Source organism: Dermatophagoides pteronyssinus, unplaced genomic scaffold, assembly GCF_027571235.1.
Source record: "Dermatophagoides pteronyssinus isolate colony J.1.1.1.1 unplaced genomic scaffold, Derpt_VIB-CSIC_2022.12 sq0004, whole genome shotgun sequence".
In the NCBI taxonomy this organism is placed as follows: domain Eukaryota; kingdom Metazoa; phylum Arthropoda; class Arachnida; order Sarcoptiformes; family Pyroglyphidae; genus Dermatophagoides; species Dermatophagoides pteronyssinus.
The window spans coordinates 2,751,656-2,773,276 of NW_027461528.1; the positions used below are offsets into that span (position 1 = coordinate 2,751,656).

The window sequence follows — 21,621 nt, forward strand, 5'->3', positions numbered from 1 at the left end:
GGTTTTTGGTTTGTTTGTTTTGTTTCTTATCTTCATCTTCTTACTCACAATTTTGAGATTATTATTTTATCATAAATAATAATAATTATAATTTTCAATATGTATATTGACCTACAATAAAAATCCATGATTTGTTTATTGTCATGTATGAATGAAGGGTAAGCAAAAAAAATAATGATTATTTTGTTCCAAAGAGTAAAAACTATCATCACTTTTGATTTTTTCTTCCCTTCAGCTGCTACAATCATTTTGTTTATTTAATTTTTCATTCACTCATCATTGATCGTGTATATGTGCGTGTTTTTGTATTTGAATGGATGCGTTTGACAATCAGGTTACATTATTTTCACGTAGCATTAATCATATATTTTTACCAATCATTATGGATCCATTTGATTCATTTCAACGATCACCGATTAAAGGAACATTTTTTTTACATTTTATATTGTTCATATGGTTAGTTGATATATATGATTTTTATTAATTAATTTTTTAAAAAAAATTTATTTCAGTTCAATGATAACTGTCAATTGGCTTCCCGATGTTTGTTTTCTATATAATCTATTATTTTTCCTATGTCTTTTATGGGCATTGGAATCAAAATATAATCCTGAACCGGTACAAATTGCTGCCATTATTAATCTATTAGCAATATTGTTCGATATAATATCCATGTCAACCAATTTTAGTCATAATCATTTTCGTGACGGATTTGGATTCAGTATCTTGTGAGTATAATAATTTTGTTATTATTCCAATATTGATTTTTTTTCTTCTTCAATAGTTTACTTATCTGTAATATACTGGTACGTCCATTTACAACATTCGTTTTATTACGAATTCATAATGATCGTGAGCTTCGACAAACATTATATGGTGGTGCAACAACCGGTTCTGGTATTCATAATCCTAATCATGATCAATTTGATGTATTTGGTATTGGTGGTCGTCAAGGTTATCAAGATCTGGATAGTCAACAACAACAACAACCACAATCTGAAAATCAATTATCGCAACAACAACAAACAAAATCAAATGGACCATCATCAACAACCGTTGTCAATATGCCATATCAATCGGTACCCGATCAATTTCCACAGCTTATCGATACAACAACAACAACACCAAACAAACAATAATTCCAAAATATATATTCAATTATTCTTAAATTGATTGAAACCAATCAATCAAATGCATTTTTTATAAAAAAAAAATCAACAAAACAAATCCAATAATGAACTTTTATTTCTAGTCCGATCATTTTATTTTAATTGAATAAAAATCAAACATTTTTTTTAAAAAGAGAAGTAAAATTTGTTTTTTTTTCAAAAATACAAAAAGATAATTTAGGATGGAAAAAAAAGATGAGAAAAAAATTACAATTTTTTCATTTCGGCCACAATTTTTTTCAGTTCACAAATGTTTTGTTCGACTTTTTTTTGTCGTTCTTCAATCTCGATAATCAATTTTGATTCATATTGTTTAAATTGTTTATCACGTTCACGATAATCATTCATGATTTGATATTTTTTCTCAACAATCTCTTCTTCTAAATTGTCAATTTTTTCATCCAATTCATTTGTCGATAATTTGTTTGTTGTAAATAATTTTTCAACATCATTAATTTTCATTTTTAATTGTTCAATTTCTTTATTCAATTCATCAATTTTATTTTGATGTTCAATTTCAATATCATTTTTTTGTTGCCAAATTTGTTTAAATTTTTCTTCAAGAACTTTAAATTCTTGTCGTTGTTGATCACATTGTTTTTGTTGTTTTTGATTCTGACAGGCAACTTCTAATGATATTTGTGTTTTCAATGTTGTTTCCTGTTGAATTAGATGCATACGAAAATCTTTCAAATTTTTCATCATTATTATTTCCAATGAATCAAATGTTTCATCAAAATTTTCATCAATTTTCGATTTGAATTGTTCAAATTTAGCTATAAATTCTATCCATTCATTATTCTTATGAAATTTTATCGATTCATCCAATAAAAATTGATGAATTTTAGAATTTTCATACATTACACAAATCAATGAAATCATTTCACTAATATCACGCATTAATGATTCTAATTTAGAATGTTCACGTTTAATTTCCAATGTTAATGCTGATATTGTTGATTTTGTATTCTGATTTTCCTGTTCAGCTTGTTCAATTTCTTCCTGTAGTTGTTTTCTTCGTTCAATTGCATATCGATATTCAATGACAAGATGTTTCTGTGAATCGACCAACGCTTCTAATCGTTTATTTTCGGCCTTTAATTTTATCAATTCATCTTTATTCGATTCGATCTCTTCGTTTAAAGCATTTTTTACCTTTAAATTTGCCTTGTTATGTTCAATCATTTCTTCAATATATTTTTGACAATTTTCAAAATCATCTACCAATTTTTGTAGATCATTTGGCAATTCACTTAGATAAGATATTTCTTGATCCAATTTTTGTTTCGATAGTTCAAGTTCATCAATTTCATCATGTAATTTTTTCGATTGTTCTTGTGTACCATAAAGTTTTTCGGCCAATAATTTTAAATGCTTTTCTTTCTGTTCAATTAATTTAAAATGATTTTCTTTTTCTTCATCAATATCCCAATCAAGCATAGGCAATAGATCATGTAAACGTGGTAGAACTTTATTCATATCCACTGTATCATCATTATCGAACATAATTTCACCATCTTCAGACCAGAAAAAATAATTACTTCCAATCAAACGATTTGCATCAACATTTTGTGAATAGCTTGCTAAAACGAAAAGAGATTCGAACATAGAAAGAACAGTACCAAGTTGACGACCACCACTGAATGATGTTAAATCAGAATTTTTTATCGAATATGGATAGCCAAGTAATTGCATTTGTTTTGGTACGACAATATTTAACGATGTTTGTGCACCACTTTTAATAATAATGTTTTCATTAAAAAATGAGAATAAAAATTGAAATATTCGTGATGCTTCACTCAATGATAAACGTAATAAATTTTGACGTGTTAATTGTGGTTCATAACCATTCATGTTAAGAAATTCAACAATTTTATCCGCACATTCACGATGATAATTTTGATCGGATAATGGTCGATTATCTTTCGATGTTGAATATCGTGATGAAACGGATGATCTACTTGCCGTTGATAATCGTGCACTTGATACAACACTACTTGGAATATATGATGTTCGTTTTGTTTGCGGTGTAAGACCAAATAAATTGGTACCGATACCATTTTTCTTTACCGAATTAAAACCATTAAATCCAATACCACCATGATCAATCATTGGACGATGTGGAATACGACTTGCCGATTTTATGGCCGATGGTATATTACTTCGATTATCATATGGATTTTTTGATTGAAACAAATGATTAAAATTATTCTTTGCAGAAGACATATTTTTGTTGATTAGAGCAAATGAAAAAACATGAAAAAACGAAAATGAAGCAAAAAAAAAAACCGTTGGAAAAAAAAACAATGTTTTTCAAATAAAAGGCGGCAATATTTTGTCAAATTCATAAAAGACGTGCACATTGAAATTGAGCAACTGAAAAACTGCCGATCGATCGATATATCGCGGTGTTTGTGTGTGTGTGTGGGGGAGAGAAAAGTGAGACAAAAAAATATTCGAGTTAAAATCTTTCATTTTTCTTCAATAATTTTTCACAAAGGTGTTCGAAATATTTGAAATTAGTTTAAATTTAATTGTGAAAAATATAGAAAAACCACTTGTTTCATTTTACTGAAAAAAAATCATATAGATAGATTTTTTTACGACTGAAACTTTGTATCAAAAATTCAAATTGGTTAGGATTAAGTAAAAATCCAAGTAAGTTTTATTTCATGATTTGTTATTATAAAATCGACAATGATGATGATGATGATAGAACTAATAATAAAAAAAAATAGAACGAATAATGGCTACCAATGATTCGCAATTAGCTTGGAGTATTAAGAATGGTGATCTTGATACGGTTAAAGAAATCATCGAACATATAGGGGTAAAATTGATTGATTTTATGAAATAAAAACATTTCTTTTAATTATTATTATTTTTTTTTAATCAACAAAGCAGACATCGAATATAGACATTATGATCGATGGACGACGACCAATACATTATGCAGCTGATTATGGTCAAAAAGAAATTCTTGAATATTTAATTCAATTAGGTGCCAATGTTAATGTAAATAGATTTCTGTTTTTTTTAAACAAAAATGAATTAATCATTTTATTTTTGATGTTTACCATTGTCAATCATTAGTCATTAGACAGACATGGAATATCGGCATTATTGGCAGCTATATGGGAAGGACATATTGAATGTTGTCGTTTACTTATATCGAATGGTGCAAAAATTGATGGCCGTACACCGGATGGTAAAAGTTATGTTGATGCGGCTGAAAATGTTGAAATTAAACGTTTGCTAATGACTACATCATGAAATTTAATGAATGAACAAATTAATTCATCATCATCATCATTGATCGATTCGTTTCATATTTTAAAATTTCAATGAACAACAAAAAATGAAAATAATCAATCAAACCCAACCTCGGATGAGCACAAGAATTTTGATCAGGCAATTCATTATCAATTGTTTTGTGATTTTTTTTTCTATAATATTTCCATTTTTTTTGTGTTTTTTTTCTGAAAAACCTTTTGCTGGCCATACACGCAAACACTAAATAATTTGAACAAACAAAAATATTTGGTTAAAAATTCAGCTTAATTTATTTTATATTCTTCTTTCTTTTTTGTTGTTCAGTTTACAAATATTTTTTAAAAAAATCATTTGAATAAAGATTATTATTTACAATTTTGTTTGAATTATGCAATTGGCACACACACACACACACATACATACACCTTTGGTATTGATTCGAATTGATGGAAGAATTGGACTAGGTGGACGGATTAGATATTCTATTTCATTTTTTGTTGGTTCATTCAAAATTCATCATGCCGAGTTAATGCATCACCAAAATCAGTTGCTTGACTACCAACAAATACATCATAATTATCAAGAATTTCATCATGGCTAAGTATACCATCTTTATTTGTATCGGCTTCATAGATAAGATGTTTAGCTTCAGCATCAGCATGATCATAATTTGCTGGTACAATCCATTCACGAATTTCATTACGATCAAGAAAACCATCACCATTTTTATCTCTATATGTATGAAATTGTTCACGTTCACGTTGAACCCATTCAGGTATATTTGATGATGATGATGATGAACTATCTTCAGCTGAATACATATCTGATATATATTCAGATTCGGAAATTTTACCATCACCATCACGATCAACATCTTCTAATGTTTCATCAACAACAACATCATACATTTTTTCCGATTCTTCTGGATGTAAAAATAGAATAAATTCATCACGATCCAATGTTTTATCACCATCAATATCGGCCATTGACCAACGACGTTCATCACGTCGTAACATATCATGATAGGTTTTCATATCATCGATTGTTCGTTTTGGATTGTCACCAATTTCATCAAGAAATCCATATGTTTTATTACGAAATCGTTCCCAACTTAATTTTTTTATTGTTTGATCATTATCAGTATGTACTTGCCATTGACGATCAACATCTTCATAGATATAACGTTTTTGTGATTGTTGTATCCAATTTTTCAGTTCTAATTCGGTTACATTACCATCACGATTTGTATCAATTTTATCAATAATTATTGATAAACGTGAACGACTTTCTTCGGGTGATAATTGATCAAATTCATCTGCTTCATCCGTTGAACCAAGAAATGCTTCATGATCAAAATCTCGATTATGTTGTTGTTCATGTAAACCATCATCATGTTCAATATCTTGATAATGTTCTTCATCACTTAATTGTTTTTTAATTATGCGTGAATTTGAATTATGATGATGTTGTTTTTTATCCGGTATAGCTAAACCATAAACAATAGATATGATTATAATCAATAAGATTACATTCGATAATGTACGCATATTGAACATTTTTTTCTTCTTATATTTCTTTCTTCTTATAATGATTTTATTTTGAAATTAAAATCAATCATAAGATGATCATAATTAATTCCTTTCAAAAAAAAAAAATTCACCAAGAAAAAAAAATGATGATCAATTATTCTGATGAGAACGTGTACATAAATAGACACAATAGAATTTTACTATTTTGACTAAATTGGTTCTGAAGTATTCTCGCCAATTTTGGCCGGGATATTCATCAAATAATTTCGGATGATGATAATCTTAAAGTAAAAAAAATACATTTTTTTATTCAATTTTGTTGCATTATAATAAATGAGAAAAAAAAGATTGATAATTTTACAAAAATGATAATTGATGCAAACAATTCTAGAATTTAAACTGATATTTTTTCGATGATTTAGATGTAGATGAACCGCTAGTTGTTTCTTGTTGTTTTTGATGATCATGTTTTCGACGTTTTTGTTTCGATGCATGTTCGGCCACCATATCGGAAAGATCTTCATGTGGATTTTTTGATCCGGATGTTTCACGCAATGTTTGTTCATATTTAGCGGCCATTGTCGATGAATCCAGACCAATTCCAGATTCAAGATCACTTGGATCCAATGCTACATCTACTCCATTATTCGATGATGATTTGGATGAAGTTGTATGACCAGTTTTCGATAACGATGCAAAATCGTATACGTGCATTGAGCCCATCATATCTTTGGCAAAACGATCCACCTTTTTTTCGGGTATCACAGTGAATAACTGTTGTTGTTGGTCACCACTAATGAAAAAAATTTGATTAAACACAAAGAATTCAAACAATCAAATTGAATGACAAACCTTTCCATTTCAGCTTCTATTTGTTGTTTTCGTTTACGTAATTCGATCATATCTGGAGTTTCTAAACCGGATGGTATACCAGTTGATATTCCGCTTGGTGTAACAAGACCTTCAGCATTGACCGATGGTGTAACCAATCCTGATGTATCTTCTGCATCTTTCTTTTCACCATCTTCTTCGTCTTCTTCTTCCGATTCTTCCTCTTCTTCTTCTTCATCAGATTCCATTTCACCCCAATGCGTTCGATCAATTTCTTCATCTGGTTGAATATTGTCACTGGTTGCCGAAGTAACACCAAATACATCACCATATAATGGACGACCATATTCATCAACAGGTGGTTTGCCCCAACCACCAGCATGATAACCGAAACAACATCCTTCGGGAATTGGTGCATTTAGCCCAGCTATTTTTATATTAGGATACGATGGTGGTGGTCCATAACGTTGCATAGCAATCAACCATGGTGGTGGACATTTATGTGCATTTGGTCCTGTCGGCATTCCTAATGCTTGGCGCAATTCGTTGGTCAATTCACCCGGTTTCTTATCTTTCAATCGTGTTTCGAACTCCTTTCCTTCATAATACAGATCACCGTGGATGGTCACTTTCGGTTTTGTTTGCCATTTAAAAAAAGCATCATGTAGTTTTTGATAATCAATATCAATTTTACCCATTTTCGGGCGAATTTTTTCCTTCATTTTTGTTTTCAATGATTTGGCATCTTCTTTTTCAAGTACAGCTTCACGCATCTCTTGAATGCCAGTTCGTCGAATAAATTCCGGTAATTTGAATGGCGGTTTTTCAAATCCACGTTTTCCTTGTAGATATTTTCGTTTATAGCACCAATGCCGAGGAACAGGTACCGTATTTCTGGTTGATTTTAAATACAATAGTATGACCGGATCTTTAGCGGTTATATCATGCATTTCAACCAGTTCAGGATGATTCACTCGTTGTTTGAGATCAGCAACAGACATTCGTGTCATTTGTTTTATTCGACGCTTCGACAATCTTTGTCCACCCATTTCACCATCTTTATCATCGTCATCTTTCAATTCAAGTTCAACTGGTTTTTTCAATTCCAACAATTTTGCTCGATCATCTTTCCGATTACGTGATTCCTGTGCTAAGCGTTCTTGTTCCAGCCGTCGTGCTTCATCTGAACTGACAGCTGAAAATTTATCAAAAACTTTAAGGAATTGCAAATATACAGAATCTTTAGGCATGTCTTCTGGTACATATCTAGTTAAAGGAAAAAGTGTTGTTAACATAAAATTTCACTGAATTTACTAAAGCTCCCATTACACGAGCGCAATTGCCTCAAAGATTTCACATGAGATGTGGGCGGAGCGAGATGGCCTCATCGGACGGTCTCATTCGAGCTATTACACGGTCAAATGTTGTTGTTGAGATCGTTCTTCGTTGCGACACCAAGAATAATAATTTCTTGTTTTGTCATGATGTTTATGAACGGAACATTGGCGCAAAACATTCGAATTTCGAATTATTTTCAAATTTATCTTTCTGTTTATTTTGTCGATGAAAAACCATTCGAGCTGAGGCACAGCAAAAACATAGGAACTTTTTTTTTGCAGACGGCCTCAACACAATTTATGCTGGCCGCCTCAGCGGCAATTGCGCTCGTGTAATGGGAGCTTAAAACTTACTCAATTTCAATCTTATCAACGTCTTTTTTATTCGCTTTTTCCCTTTCGGCTTCCTCTTCAAGTTGTCGTTGTTTAGCTAATTGTTCTTGTCGTCGGCGTTCCATTTCTTCCATACGTTTACGTTCTTTTTCCTCTTCTGGTGCATCTTCTTCATCAATATCCATTCTATCATCATCTTCATCTTCTTGTTTGATTGCATCATCAATAGCTTTTTCCAATTCTTGTTTTCGTTTTCGTTCAGCTTCCATTTGTTCACGTTGTTTTCTTCGTTCATCTTCACGTCTTCGTTCAATTTCATCACGTTCTTTACGTTTGATTTTATTTCGATGTTTTTTCTTCAATTTACGACGCTGATTTTTATTCAATTTAGACCATTCTTCTTCGGTCATATTTAACGTTTGCAATAATTGTTGCTGGTCTGTTTCATCATGCACCTCTGAAAAACCGCCATCTATCATTTCATTTGAATCCTGTTTATTAGTATCGACAATTTCTGTTTCAATTTTTTCGATTAAATTGTTTTTAGTCACATCAACATCCTGAACTAGTTCTGATTCATTTTCAACCAATTCTACTTCATGAGTTTCATGATTTTCCGATTCGAATGGAATAACTTCTGGTTCATTTGAATCATCTGTTTTCAGTTGTTCATTAAGTCTATCTTCATAATTTTGTTGATCAGATTTTTCCGATTCATTTGATTTTTCTTCATTTTCATCTTGTTGTTGTTGTTTTTGTTCATCAATCTTTTCATTTATTTGATCATCAACAGCATTATCGAATAAAATTTGCTGATCAATAGAATTGTCTTCAGTTGATTTGAATTGAGGTTCTTCTTGTAATTCTTGGTGTGGTTGTTCTTGCTCTGATTTCATTTCAGGATGCGGTATCAATTCTTGCGCCAGAAATTCTTGTCTTAATTCAGATTCTTGAACCGATTCTTGTTGTTCGGGTTCATCAAGAATTTCTTGTTCTGCACTTAAATCGGATTCTTGAACCAATTCTTGCGGTTGAGGTTCGTCATGAATTTCTTGTTCTGCTCTAAATTCTTGTATCAATTCTTCCTGTTGTCGTTGTTGTTGTTGATAATATATTTCTTGATCGTTCATATTAGTAACTAATTGTAACGGCTGTTCCATCAATTGTTGTGGTTGTTCTTGTTCGGATATAATTTGCGATTGTGATTGAATATTTGGAATATTAACAATGTTATTCATTGTTTCGGTCATTTGTGGCATTTCAATTGTTTGCTGTTGTTGTGATTCTGGTTCTGGAGGCTGTACAAGAATTGTTCTTTGCGTTGGTTGTACAATATAAAGTTGTTGTTGTTGTGGCTGAGGCGTTGGTGGAGCTTGTTGTTGTTGTTGATGATGAATTTGATTAAGATATGGCTCAAAATTTTGTTGTTGTTGTTGCATTTGCATTTGCTGATATTCTTGAAATTGGATCTGTTGCTGATGTTGTTGTTGTTGTTGAATCAACATTTGCTGTTGTAATTGTTGTTGTGCTTGCTGTTGTTGTTGAAAAAGTAAAATTTGCTGCTGATGTTGCTGTTGAAGTTGTTGATGATGATGAATCTGGTCAATTTGTTGTTGCGGCAGCAGCACTTGTGCCGATAATTGATTTGTCTGGAATTGCTGAAAACGTTGTTGTTGTTGTTGTTGTTGCTGCAATTCGATCTGATTCAATGCATCAGCAAGCTGTCTAGCAAGATCGGCTTTCAAACCTGTCATCAAATTTATGAAAAAAAAATTAAGTTTATCAAATGTTTTGATTAAGAAGAAAAAAATAATAATGATGATGATGATAAGCATGATAAGCACAATTATCATTATTATGTTATAATACTTACCGCGTGGTTGTAAACCCAATTCCTGAAGTTTTTGCCTTAATTCGGGCACTTTGAATTTCATTAAATCAGCTTCGGTCACCATTTTTTTTAATTCTTCTTCTTCTTTAAATTAATCACTTTCTATTAATTAAAGGATTCAATGAATTATCCGTTTCTATCGAATGTATATGTCTAAAAATAGATTTTTTTTTTTTGTTGTTGTTTGGTTAATCAAGTCAAAAGTATTAGCGCACATGTAATCAACAACAAAAAAAAAGCGGTCTATTGAGATCTCGATTGACCACATTCGATCGATCCAGATACCATCGAATCCACATTCACTCACTATCGAATCGTAAACAATCGATATAAGTGAATGATGATAATATTTTTCAATTTCTTTTACTTAAAATTTTAATAGAATTTTCGCATAGCCATCATTATCAAACAAAATTAATTTTTTGTTATTTAAATTAAAATTAGAAATAATTTTTTTTTACAAATTATAAATTACAAAAACAATCGGGGGAAAAAACAATCGTTTACACGCCCACATTTTTAGTGATAAACATTGGCCATAGATGTCAGTGTCAAAATGGTATACGATTCGATTTTAGGAGAATTCGAATAAATAAAATTCTATCCAAGAATTTTACCTTAATCCATCTGACCATTTACCACGTGGAATATCTGAATATGAAGCTGGATCCATTGGATCTAATCGATTTCGATTTTCAACCATCCTACGTAATTTTTTCACTCCACTTTGTTTAGGTTCATCTGAATCATTGTCTTCATCTTCATCTTCATCAGAATTATCATTATCACTATCATCATCATCGTCGTCGTCATCATCTTCATCATTTTCATCGTCGTTTGAATCATTTTTCGTTGATTCTTTTTCATCACTACTTTCATTTTCATCATCATTATGATCATCTCGTACTAATCGACGAAGTTTTTCTGCTGATATTGATATTTTTGAATCTGGATGATTTGGTGGTAACCAAGAAACCTGATCAGTTTCTGTATTCCAAAAATAAAATGTTTGTCTATATGTTTAAAGAACATTTAGTCAAAAAAAAACAGATAAAATATTCTTCATACTTACAATCCTGGTTCATAAACTTGTTCCCATACTGAATCTTTTAATGGATATTTTTTCAAAAGTTTAGCAAATATTTTACGAATACGTTTATTCGGTTCGGTTCGTATATCGGCGTATTTTTTTGCACAAAAACTTGTACAATTATGATAAATATTATATTTATTTGGACAACCAATAACCGTATCGATTGTTTTCAATTGAATAAATTCTTGTTTAGGTGTTTCATCATAATCTTCAGCAATAACTTCTTCATGTTCAATTGTCGATGGTAATTGTTTTTCCAATAGACCACGTTTAGCTAAACGTGCTGCTAATGCAGGTGGTAATTTTGACATTTTGATGATAAAAAGTATTTTCTGGCGAAAAAATTAATTTTCAATCGGTGAGTTTTTTTTTGGAAAAAAAAGAAAGAAAAACTATCGTTCATAAATGAGATGACGGATTTTTTTTTCAAATTTTTCTTTATTCTCGAAAAATCAAAAACAACCGGGAAAAATAATTAGGAAAAAAAAACAGAAAAATAAATAAATAAAAAAAACGCATACAGATACTGTACCAATTGTTGGAAATCACATTTGAATGTTTGTAATATTTTTTTTTTTTTTTTTGTTTGAAAAGAAAAAAAAATGTTTGTTTTCAATAAACTCTTTGTTTACCATTCAAATTGAAAACTTTATGAAAAATATTACGCCTAGAACGTACATAAACAAATATTGATAATAATAAAATTATTGAAACAACATAGAATACAAATATAAGATTTATATCTGTTTGTGTGAATGGACTTGAAACAAGCATGAGTATTTTACTTCTTGGTTTGGTTGCATGATTAGTTACAGAATCATCATTATCTGTTATCATTATTGGATGATCAAAATCAATGAGTGATTGTTTTTGTTGTGGTTGTTGTTGTTGTTGTTGATCATTAAATTCTGAATCATCAAGAATAATTCTTTCGGATGCATAAAAATTGACTAGAAATTGTAATATTTTTGTTTCATCATAATATTCAATATATTTGGTTGAATTTTTCCATAAATTCAAATCATCTGGTGGTTGTTTACGATAACATTCATTACATTCATTATATAATGGAAATTGTCGTTTAGGCAATCGTGGATCTTCTGATCTTGATCCTTTTAATCGTGCATTAACACGATTATGTGCACGCCATAACCATAATACCGATGAATTTGGATATGTTAATTCATTTTCAAGCATACTTGACATTTTTGTAAAATGCATTGAACATTCAGTACAGCCGAAAAAATTCCGTATATATTCACGCATTGCATATAATGTTGGATGTAATGATAACCATTGTTTTGTTTGTAATGTACGACGATATTCAGCAACAGTTAGTACATGAAATAATGTCCATAATGAACATGGATATGATCGATGATATCCATCAGATATTACTGCACATGCTTTCCATGGTTTTTGTTCAGGAAAATGATAATATTCTTCATACATATTCATTGTTGTTAACATATCTTTAGTATCGATAACCATATCATTATTATGTAATGATGATTTACCTGATCGTGATGATCGTGCATTACGATTCGAATGTTTAACCAACCAATCATGAAAATGTTTAATAAATTGTTTTGTTTTATCATTTTGAAATCGAAAACTTTCATAAAGTACATTCAATAAACGAATTAAACTATTTGTTTGTTCTTGATTAAGATATTGTTTTAATGGAACTTCATGAAATAATGCATAACGAATAGCATTATGTAAATCAGACATGTATATTCTTGTTGAATATTTTACAACAACTGTTGATTGATCTGGTAATGTTTCATCATCATTAGTTTTCTTTAAATTCATTTCTTCATGATCATAATTTTTAACAAAATCTTTAGCAATTAATTTTGTCATAAATATACCATCATCTTCATCTGACATTATTGGTTTCGGTATAACTTTAATCTGATGATTTTCCGGTGTTATAACATATAAAAATGGTAAGGATATTTTTTCCAATGCATTCGATTGATTTTGATCGGATAATTGTAATAAATGTTTATTATCCGATGATTCTTCCATACGAAATATACGTAATTCATTTGTGTGCAATGAAAAATTCATCATTAACTATGTTAAATATAAAAGAGAAAAAATTTTCAATCAGAAAAAATTCATATATCTAAAATAACAAAGAATGTACCTCTTGTCCGAATAATGAATCATTTTTTTCAACAATAATCAATACAGGACGATGATCATTATCAATATCAAGTTTTTCAAATAATTGTTCTTTATTTTCAACTTTTAATGGAAGAAAATTTGGCCAATGTTTTGGAATATCATTGATATTATGTTTTTCATATTGATCTGAAAGCCATCCAATAAAACTTTGTCGTAAATCGGCTGCCGAAGTCCAATGATGTACTGATTTTGAAGAAAAAAAGGGTAATGAAAAACAAAATTATCCCAGTGATAAAATGAAAAACAAGAAATTTTTTTTACAATGTTAAACTTACAAGGAAAATCTTCACCTAAATCAGTTAATTTTGGTCGCAGCCAAAATGTTCGTAATGTTGGATATAATTCAATATTATAATGTCTACATGCATCAGCATTCACCTCATTTGCACAATCCAATACGGCAAAATCAACAACATTCGACCAACGATGTATGGTTGATTGTAAAAATTGTTTAAATAATGGTGCAAATGCTTGACAATGACCACAATATGTATTGAAAAATTGTATAAATTGAATTTTACGACCATCTTGATGTTGATTAACAATAAAATCGGTTATATTTGTTGTATATAAAATATTTACACCTGAATCAGCCGATGTATACAATGATGATGATGATGCTGGAAAACCTTGAACCAAATTGTTTGTTGTTGTTGATGATAATGATAATAATAATAGAAATAACAATGATAACAATGGTAATGATGATGATGATCGATGTGAATCGATGTTTAACGATGATGATGATGATTCCATTATTAACTACAAAAAAAAAACTACAAACTATGATGAATGATGAATGAATGTTTCCACCGGAAAAAAAACAAACAAACAGAAAACACAATCAATCAATATTAAATCAATCAATCAAAAAATACAAGTGATGAACAAACACAGGTACACAGAGCAGTTACACACACACAGAGAGAGAGCTTATTTCACAAAATAATCGATTGGTGAAACTGAATCAAATGAAATAAAAAACAAAATTTTTTGCTTTAAAATGCTTGTTTCTCTACATTTTTTTTTTTTGCTGTTGTTGATTAAATTTGATAAGATTTTTTGGGTTGATTAGAAATATACTTGAAAGCCGATGTTATCGATTTTTTTTTTAAAAAAAAACCTGGATGATAATTAACAGAGAAAAAACATTGAAAACTTTTTTTTTTTGCTGACGATGTTCATTTTTTTTGTTGCAAAGATGATTCTTCAATTTTACCAATTTCATCAATGTTGTTGTTGTTGTTGATGAACCAAACGACAGAAAAGGCACGTATTCAAATCGTCCTTTTTTCTCTGTGTTTTTTTGATATTTGATAATCAAATCAATGAAGCGAAATGGCAACAAAACCAAACAAAATCATCATCTTTATAAAAATGTTTTGTTTTTGATGATGATTCGATGATTGAGGCAATCATACATCACACATTGTTCTTTTTGGTTGATGAAAATTTAATTAACTTTTTGCTGTTGTCGTTGTCAAAAAAAAAAATGGTAATTATCTTCTCTTCTTGCATATAAACAACACACGTTGAGCTTTTTTTTTTAACTGTTTGTTTAATAAGCATGCTCGTTTCGAACGTTTTTATTAACAACAACACGCACGCACACACACACACAGCACAGAAGCAAACAAAACATTCGAAAATGATCAAAGAATCATGGATTTTTGAAATTTTTTTTTAAGTTTTGTTTTTTAAAAGTTTTGTTTTGTTGTTGTTTTCAACATGTTAAATTGAATATAACACAACAAAAGATCAATTTGATGAGATTCATGATTTTTGTTCGTCGAAAAATAAAGTAAAATTTGTTTCGTTTCTCTTTGATGATGATAATGATGATAAATACGCGACAATTCGTGTCATTTATTTCTTTCGATCTCTCTCTCTCACTTTTTTATTTCTTTTCTTTGATTGACAATTATTGGTTCTGAATGTTCTGTTGTGTAAATGTATAGTTTCTTTCCTGAAATAAAAGCAGAAAGGAGAGAGAGAAAGAGAGAGAGACAAAACAACTACTGTATTATCATCATCAAATATCATTATTTTTGTAAGTATTTTTTTATTTTTTGTTGCAACTTGTTGCCACCGATCAATCGATGATGATGATGATGAAAATGATTTTGAAGAGTGACAGAAAAGCAACAAACAAAAAAGGATGGGGAAATTTTCATTGAAATAATTTCTTTTAAAACTGTGTGTTTGCACAAAAAAAAGAACGGCTTCTTTTTTAACAGGTGTTGTTCAACAAAAAGAATCATCAAATATAACAGAATCAAAATGTGATCAAGATTTCTACAAACTCTGATTTTGACATTTTAATCAACAACAACAACAAACCGAAATGAATTTACAGCAACATATCACGGATATCCATCGAAATGAAATGAAATGAAAAAACAACAATGTTTTTTTACAATGATAAAAGTGTGATTTTCTTCTTGCATCCTATTTTCACTTTTTTTTTCTCCTTAATATTTTCATCGGCTCATTAAATTCGAAATGAAATGAAATCTTTTTTTTTGTTGCCCAATTCACAATGAAAACAATGATGATGATGATGATGATGGTTCCCCTGTTCAATTCATATGAAGAAAACAGATAAAAGATTCGTGATGACCATTTTCTTTATTATTTATTATTACAATTTTGTTTTGGTAATAAACCATTCACAAATAACAACAGGTAGTATTTTCAGGTATTGATCATATATAATTTAAACATATATTTTTTTTCTACAACGGAAATAAACATTATGATTATGACCATCATTCATTCATTCATCATCACCGCCATCATCAAGCATCAAATATCTGTGAATAATGATGATGATGATAAATTTGAATTTTATATCTTGTCGGATGTCGATTTTTCAACAACAACAACAACAAAAAATCGATTCATTTCAAAACCCTTTCATTTTATAATATTTATAAACAAGCAAACATCCTACCATCATTATTGTTGTTTTGAAATTTCGATTAAATCGATGATTACCACTGTCATCATCATCCGTATTGATTTTTGTATTTTTTGATTTGATCGATTTTTGATTTGTTTGAACAACAAGGATGTTTTCGAGATGAAAAAAACGGAAATTTTTTTGTTGTTCCTAAACGAAACATTTTCAACAACAACAACAAAAAAAATTCAATTTTTTTTTCTGGATGTTTCTCTGGTTTTGAAAAAATATCCTGCATTTAAAATTGAATAATAATAAAAAAAACAATTGAAAATTCGGATCCGTTACCAATCGGTTCAAAGAAAAGATATTTTTAGCAATTTTCAATTCAATCGACAACGATATTATATCGTTTGTTGGACAAATGTTGGAAACAAAACAAAAAATCAATTGTAACAAATGAATGAAAGTGATAATAATAATAAAAAACACTTGAATGTAAAGTTTTCATTTCCGATTTTTTCGTTTGTTCGTTCGTTTGATGAATAAAAATAAATTTCATTTCGGTGAAGTTTTTGTTGAAAAAATTTCACCTTTTTTTTCGCAAGTTTCACCATTCAGGTTTCAAGATTCGAATGAAAATTCATTCGAATCAAAAAAAAAAAAAAAAATTCAAACTTGGACGCCATCTGTTGTTTGTGTGGAAAAGTGTTTTTTTAATAGAATTTTGCCATGTGATTTTACCCGCGGAGGATTTTCTTCTTTTTTTGAAAATTATTTAAAAACACAAAATGACCGATTCATATTGGTCAAATTTTTCACCAATACCAAGTTCTCGATTGATTAGAATTACAGATAATGATAATGACGATGAAATTGATAAAATTATTGATAATCATTTATATGGTCGTTCAATACAGATATTTTCAACAAATATTTTGTTTCAACAACAGGTGAAAAATTTCCTCGTTGATCATAATGAAATGGGATTTTTATTCGTAAAAAATCTACCAATTTTTCTATTGATTCAAGATGAATTTATCCAAACTTATTGGAATAATGGCAATGTTTATGGTTTGTCGGGTGAGTTTATTCATCAAAGTTTCGTTTTGAAAAATCAAAAAATGTTGAAATTTTTCCTTCTTAAATAGTCGATCAAGATGTTAATACTGAAAATACAATGGCCATTATTGATCGAAAACGTATATTATTATCACTGAATTCGCAAACATATCATCGATTAGGTATTATTGGCAAGGAATCGATTATGAATCGTACAAAATGTTTAACACCAAAATATCGTATTGTAATCGATTTGGATAAACCATTTTTCAAACCATCGAAACGTCATTATAAACGTATTGATGAATGTTTACGACGTTCATGTTTAACATTTAATGTTATACTTAAATGGGAACCAAATAATAATCATGAAATGTCAAATATTTCACCAAATTCATTGGAAGAATATTTTCAATATTTAAAACAGCAAAAAAATTCGAATGATCCGATCATTTCCAAAATGACAATCGAAAAATGTATTCCAAATTATCGTTCATTTTATCAACAAGTGGATAGAATTTTCAATGTAAAAACAATAACAAATATTGAAAATGTTGATGAAAATGAATTGGCCGATTTTATTGAATGGTGTTCAGCACAAATGGCTCAGATAAAATGTCAAACAAACGATCTTGAAGTATCGACATTTCAATTGGATACATCACAATCGATTCCTGTTGCCAAACCAAACAATTTACTATATGGTGTTCAAATTGATGGATTTTTTATCAGCAAAAATGTAAAGAAATTAATCGAAACACTTAAACCTTTTATTTTTAATTTTGATCAAACGGATTCTTCTTTAATGGTGAATGCAATGATTGTACATGGATTTGAAAACAATCCACAATGTTGGTCAGGAACAAATAATGAACATTATAAACATCTTTCGGGAGAAAATCTATATGGTTTTAGTGTTTTGAATTCAATGTTTAGATTAATTTGGTGCCAAAGTGATGATTATGATTATGGAATTGAAAAATTCTAATTCGATTGAAATTCACTATCGCGATGTATCGATTGTTTTTCGATTATTTACACACACACACACACATGTTGCATAATTTTCATATGATTTTTCTTTTTTTTTAAATTTTGTTTTTGTTGTTTTTTTGACAATTAAAAATCTTTCTCCAAGTCAATTTGTTGTTGTTTTTGATTAGTGAATATAATAATTTTGTGAATAAAATGAATCAAGATAGACGATATAGAGGAGGAAGAGGAGGCCATGGCCGTCGACAAAATATTTCATCAACAAAATCCAAATCAAATGACCCAAATTTGAATAAAAAATGTTCATTTTTACGTGAAGAATTAACAGTTATTTTTACCGGTCTTAATAATCTATCGGTTCAGGATGCAAAAGATTCTAAACGAATCGTAGTTTTATTGGAAAGTTTACATTCATTTATGGAATCGAATAAATCCTCAATCAAACATGATGATGATAATAATATCGATGATTTTAGTCAAGAATTATCCAGATTAAATCAATTTCTATTCGATATTAAAACATTATTAAATAATGTTGATAATTATAATGAAGATTTATTTAATTTACAATATTTAATGTTAAAATCATTTTATATTCTATTAAAAGCGACAAAAATAATTAATGAATCAACATTATTTGCCGATATTCTTGAACATTTAATTGATCATTTGATTCAGATAAAAATTATGATTTGTAAATTATCATCTGGTAATAATCAACAACAACAACAAAATAATATTATTACATTAAATTCATCATGTTTATTACTTTTAAAATGTATTTATTTATTTTGTTCAAAATTTACAATAATCTATGGTAATAATTTACGTAAAACAAATGTTTCGGGTAAATTAATTGGAATATTACGTTGTTTTATGTATTATGGTCTTTCTAAATATGATCTGGAATCATTCCCGGTTAATTTATATCCATCACCTTTAAGTCAATTTATGATTAAAGATAATAATGGTAGAAAACGACGAAATAACAATAATAAATTTGATAATGATGAAATTTTTGATGATACTCATTTACCATCATCATCAACAACAACACCAACAACAACAATCGAATCATCGAATTTATCTACATCAGAATATTCATCATCAGAATTGGATGAATCAACAATTTCAACCAAAGATACAATATTATCATTACGACGGGAACATCAGAATAGGAAAAGTTTTGTAAAAATTCGAATGTTTTCCTATGAATGTTTACGTGTATCGCTCGATATATTCGATATTCGTACAATATTTGGATTTTGGTCATTTTTATTTCCCGATACAAATTTATCATGGCCATTAAATGATTCTACTCAATTTAGTGTTTTGACAACCATTTCAAATGATACATCAAATAGTGTACGAATATCTGCATTAAATTTTATGTTTAATTTTTTTGATTATAGTAAACAATATGTACAGATTTTAGTACAAGATTCAACAACAACAACAACAATTAGTGGTGGTAAATCATCATCATCATTTACACCGATATCAGTTTCATTGGCAACAATGATTAAAGAATTACATCGATTTTTTCATTACATACTATTGAAAGAAAATAATTGTTCAATATTAATACTTTTATATAAAATATTATCATTAATAATATCGATAACACCATATCATAAACTTTCGGATGATGAAATTCTGAATCAATTATTCAATCAAAATTGTTATATGATTGATAATAAAGTAACACAGATTAAGAATTTATCATTAGCATTATATGTAAAGATTTTTAGTTTGTCAACAATTCCACCTGGTTTAGAATCATGGATATTCGAAACGGAATCCGGTCGAATTACAATGAATAAAATATTTAAACATTGTTATGAATTTATTGATAATCAAGATTATATTTTATTGATTATTGAATCGATAAAATTATTTATATCGATACTAAGACATTATAAATTTGCTCGAAAATTATTATCGAAAAAATGTATTGAAAAATTTAATGTAGAAATGTTTTTTATGAAAATTTCATTCAAAATTATTGAAATGGATAAAGCATATAATAATTCCGTATTGCAAACATTAATGTGTAAATTTATACATACGATTGGTTTGTTTTTCAAGGATTTATCCACCACCACTTGTGATGATGAAGATGATTATAAAATTTTTGCCAATCTTAATGAACAAGAAAATTTCATTAAACAATGGTATTTGAAGATAATTTCAACAAAAATATTTCATCTTGCATTGAAAGAACAAAATCCATTGATTATACAGAATTCATCACAAATAACATTAATCAATGTTTTATCTATAATACCGGAAAATATTTTTAAATTATTTAATGAAAATATTCATTTTGAAATTATATCGATATTAATTTCATTAGCAAAAATTGATAATCATCATGATTATGATGATAACAACAAACAACAAAATATTGATAATGAAGAAACGGATCTTTGGATCTATACAAAATCAACATCAATTCGTTGTTTAAGTATATTGCAATCATATAATTGTTTTTCCAATGATTTAACATTGATTTTAGATTTAATCGATATTTGTATAATGGATGTATTGAATCAATCGGATAATTATTATCAAATGATGATGGCAAGAAAAAAACAAATATTTCTATTTGAACATATACTTTGGTCATTGGCAAATATATTGGATAATGTTAAAAAAAGTGAATCATTACAATCATCGATTGAATTGAAATATTTTGTTAATATTTTAGAAATATTAGAAAAATTTCATTCAAAATTAACAAATTCAACGGATGATATGTTGATAAATTTGGTTAGAAATTCATCATTGATCATTTATTTGATATTGAGCAAACAAAATTCTTCAGATCAATCGAATGAAATTCAAATAAATCAAGAAATTCCAATCAAAATGATTAAATATATGAATGAAATATTGGCGGAAAAAAAATCCTATAAACTTCAATGGAATATTTGTATTGGATTTTCATATTTATTTCCAATGGAAAATTTTATCAAATTATGTAAGGTTGATGATTTGATCGACCGAATA

The 21,621-nt window shown here is 28.8% G+C and overlaps 8 protein-coding genes across 12 annotated transcripts; 3 read left to right on the forward strand and 5 right to left on the reverse strand.

Moving 5' to 3' along the window:
* Window positions 1-7: 7 nt before the first annotated feature.
* On the forward strand, window positions 8-1,302 carry LOC113792463 (uncharacterized). The gene is made up of 4 exons (XM_075819721.1): window positions 8-158; window positions 236-456; window positions 513-728; window positions 785-1,302. Exons 2-4 carry the CDS (start codon window positions 314-316, stop codon window positions 1,137-1,139), a joined length of 714 nt encoding a protein of 237 aa, XP_075675836.1. The 5' UTR covers window positions 8-158; window positions 236-313; the 3' UTR covers window positions 1,140-1,302.
* Window positions 1,212-3,515, reverse strand: LOC113792431 (kinetochore protein NDC80 homolog). The gene has a single exon (XM_027342317.2). It carries the CDS (start codon window positions 3,393-3,395, stop codon window positions 1,377-1,379), a length of 2,019 nt encoding a protein of 672 aa, XP_027198118.2. The 5' UTR covers window positions 3,396-3,515; the 3' UTR covers window positions 1,212-1,376.
* An 81-nt stretch (window positions 3,516-3,596) lies between these two features.
* Window positions 3,597-4,817, forward strand: LOC113792432 (myotrophin-like). 4 transcript variants are annotated; one of them, XM_027342318.2, is made up of 4 exons: window positions 3,597-3,827; window positions 3,886-3,999; window positions 4,071-4,184; window positions 4,263-4,817. In XM_027342318.2, the coding sequence occupies exons 2-4, from the start codon at window positions 3,916-3,918 to the stop codon at window positions 4,440-4,442; spliced, it is 378 nt and encodes a 125-aa protein (XP_027198119.1). In that variant the 5' UTR covers window positions 3,597-3,827; window positions 3,886-3,915; the 3' UTR covers window positions 4,443-4,817. The 4 variants fall into 4 exon arrangements, with proteins under 4 accessions (XP_027198119.1, XP_027198121.1, XP_027198120.1 ...); XM_027342320.2 differs by having other exon boundaries at window positions 4,074-4,184; XM_027342319.2 differs by having other exon boundaries at window positions 3,908-3,999.
* On the reverse strand, window positions 4,709-6,134 carry scf (Calumenin B scf). Its single transcript, XM_027342340.2, has one exon. It carries the CDS (start codon window positions 5,996-5,998, stop codon window positions 4,949-4,951), a length of 1,050 nt encoding a protein of 349 aa, XP_027198141.1. The 5' UTR covers window positions 5,999-6,134; the 3' UTR covers window positions 4,709-4,948.
* A 119-nt stretch (window positions 6,135-6,253) lies between these two features.
* On the reverse strand, window positions 6,254-10,644 carry Sf3b2 (splicing factor 3b subunit 2). The gene is made up of 4 exons (XM_027342336.2): window positions 10,346-10,644; window positions 8,494-10,219; window positions 6,824-8,068; window positions 6,254-6,764 (listed from the first exon to the last, which is right to left on the reverse strand). The coding sequence occupies exons 1-4, from the start codon at window positions 10,425-10,427 to the stop codon at window positions 6,359-6,361; spliced, it is 3,459 nt and encodes a 1,152-aa protein (XP_027198137.2). The 5' UTR covers window positions 10,428-10,644; the 3' UTR covers window positions 6,254-6,358.
* Window positions 10,645-10,764: 120 nt separating this feature from the next.
* LOC113792454 (polyglutamine-binding protein 1-like) lies at window positions 10,765-11,839 on the reverse strand. Its single transcript, XM_027342341.2, has 2 exons — window positions 11,436-11,839; window positions 10,765-11,376 (listed from the first exon to the last, which is right to left on the reverse strand). The coding sequence occupies exons 1-2, from the start codon at window positions 11,765-11,767 to the stop codon at window positions 10,977-10,979; spliced, it is 732 nt and encodes a 243-aa protein (XP_027198142.2). The 5' UTR covers window positions 11,768-11,839; the 3' UTR covers window positions 10,765-10,976.
* An 80-nt stretch (window positions 11,840-11,919) lies between these two features.
* LOC113792451 (sulfhydryl oxidase 1-like) lies at window positions 11,920-14,714 on the reverse strand. Its single transcript, XM_027342338.2, has 3 exons — window positions 13,928-14,714; window positions 13,612-13,835; window positions 11,920-13,538 (listed from the first exon to the last, which is right to left on the reverse strand). Exons 1-3 carry the CDS (start codon window positions 14,406-14,408, stop codon window positions 12,069-12,071), a joined length of 2,175 nt encoding a protein of 724 aa, XP_027198139.2. The 5' UTR covers window positions 14,409-14,714; the 3' UTR covers window positions 11,920-12,068.
* An 815-nt stretch (window positions 14,715-15,529) lies between these two features.
* On the forward strand, window positions 15,530-18,604 carry LOC113792452 (ribonuclease P protein subunit p40-like). Of its 2 annotated transcripts, XM_075819719.1 has the most exons (3): window positions 15,530-15,702; window positions 17,475-17,637; window positions 17,706-18,604. In XM_075819719.1, the coding sequence occupies exons 2-3, from the start codon at window positions 17,538-17,540 to the stop codon at window positions 18,602-18,604; spliced, it is 999 nt and encodes a 332-aa protein (XP_075675834.1). In that variant the 5' UTR covers window positions 15,530-15,702; window positions 17,475-17,537. The 2 variants fall into 2 exon arrangements, with proteins under 2 accessions (XP_075675834.1, XP_027198140.2); XM_027342339.2 differs by lacking the exon at window positions 15,530-15,702 and having other exon boundaries at window positions 17,266-17,637.
* The last annotated feature ends 3,017 nt before the right edge of the window (window positions 18,605-21,621 follow it).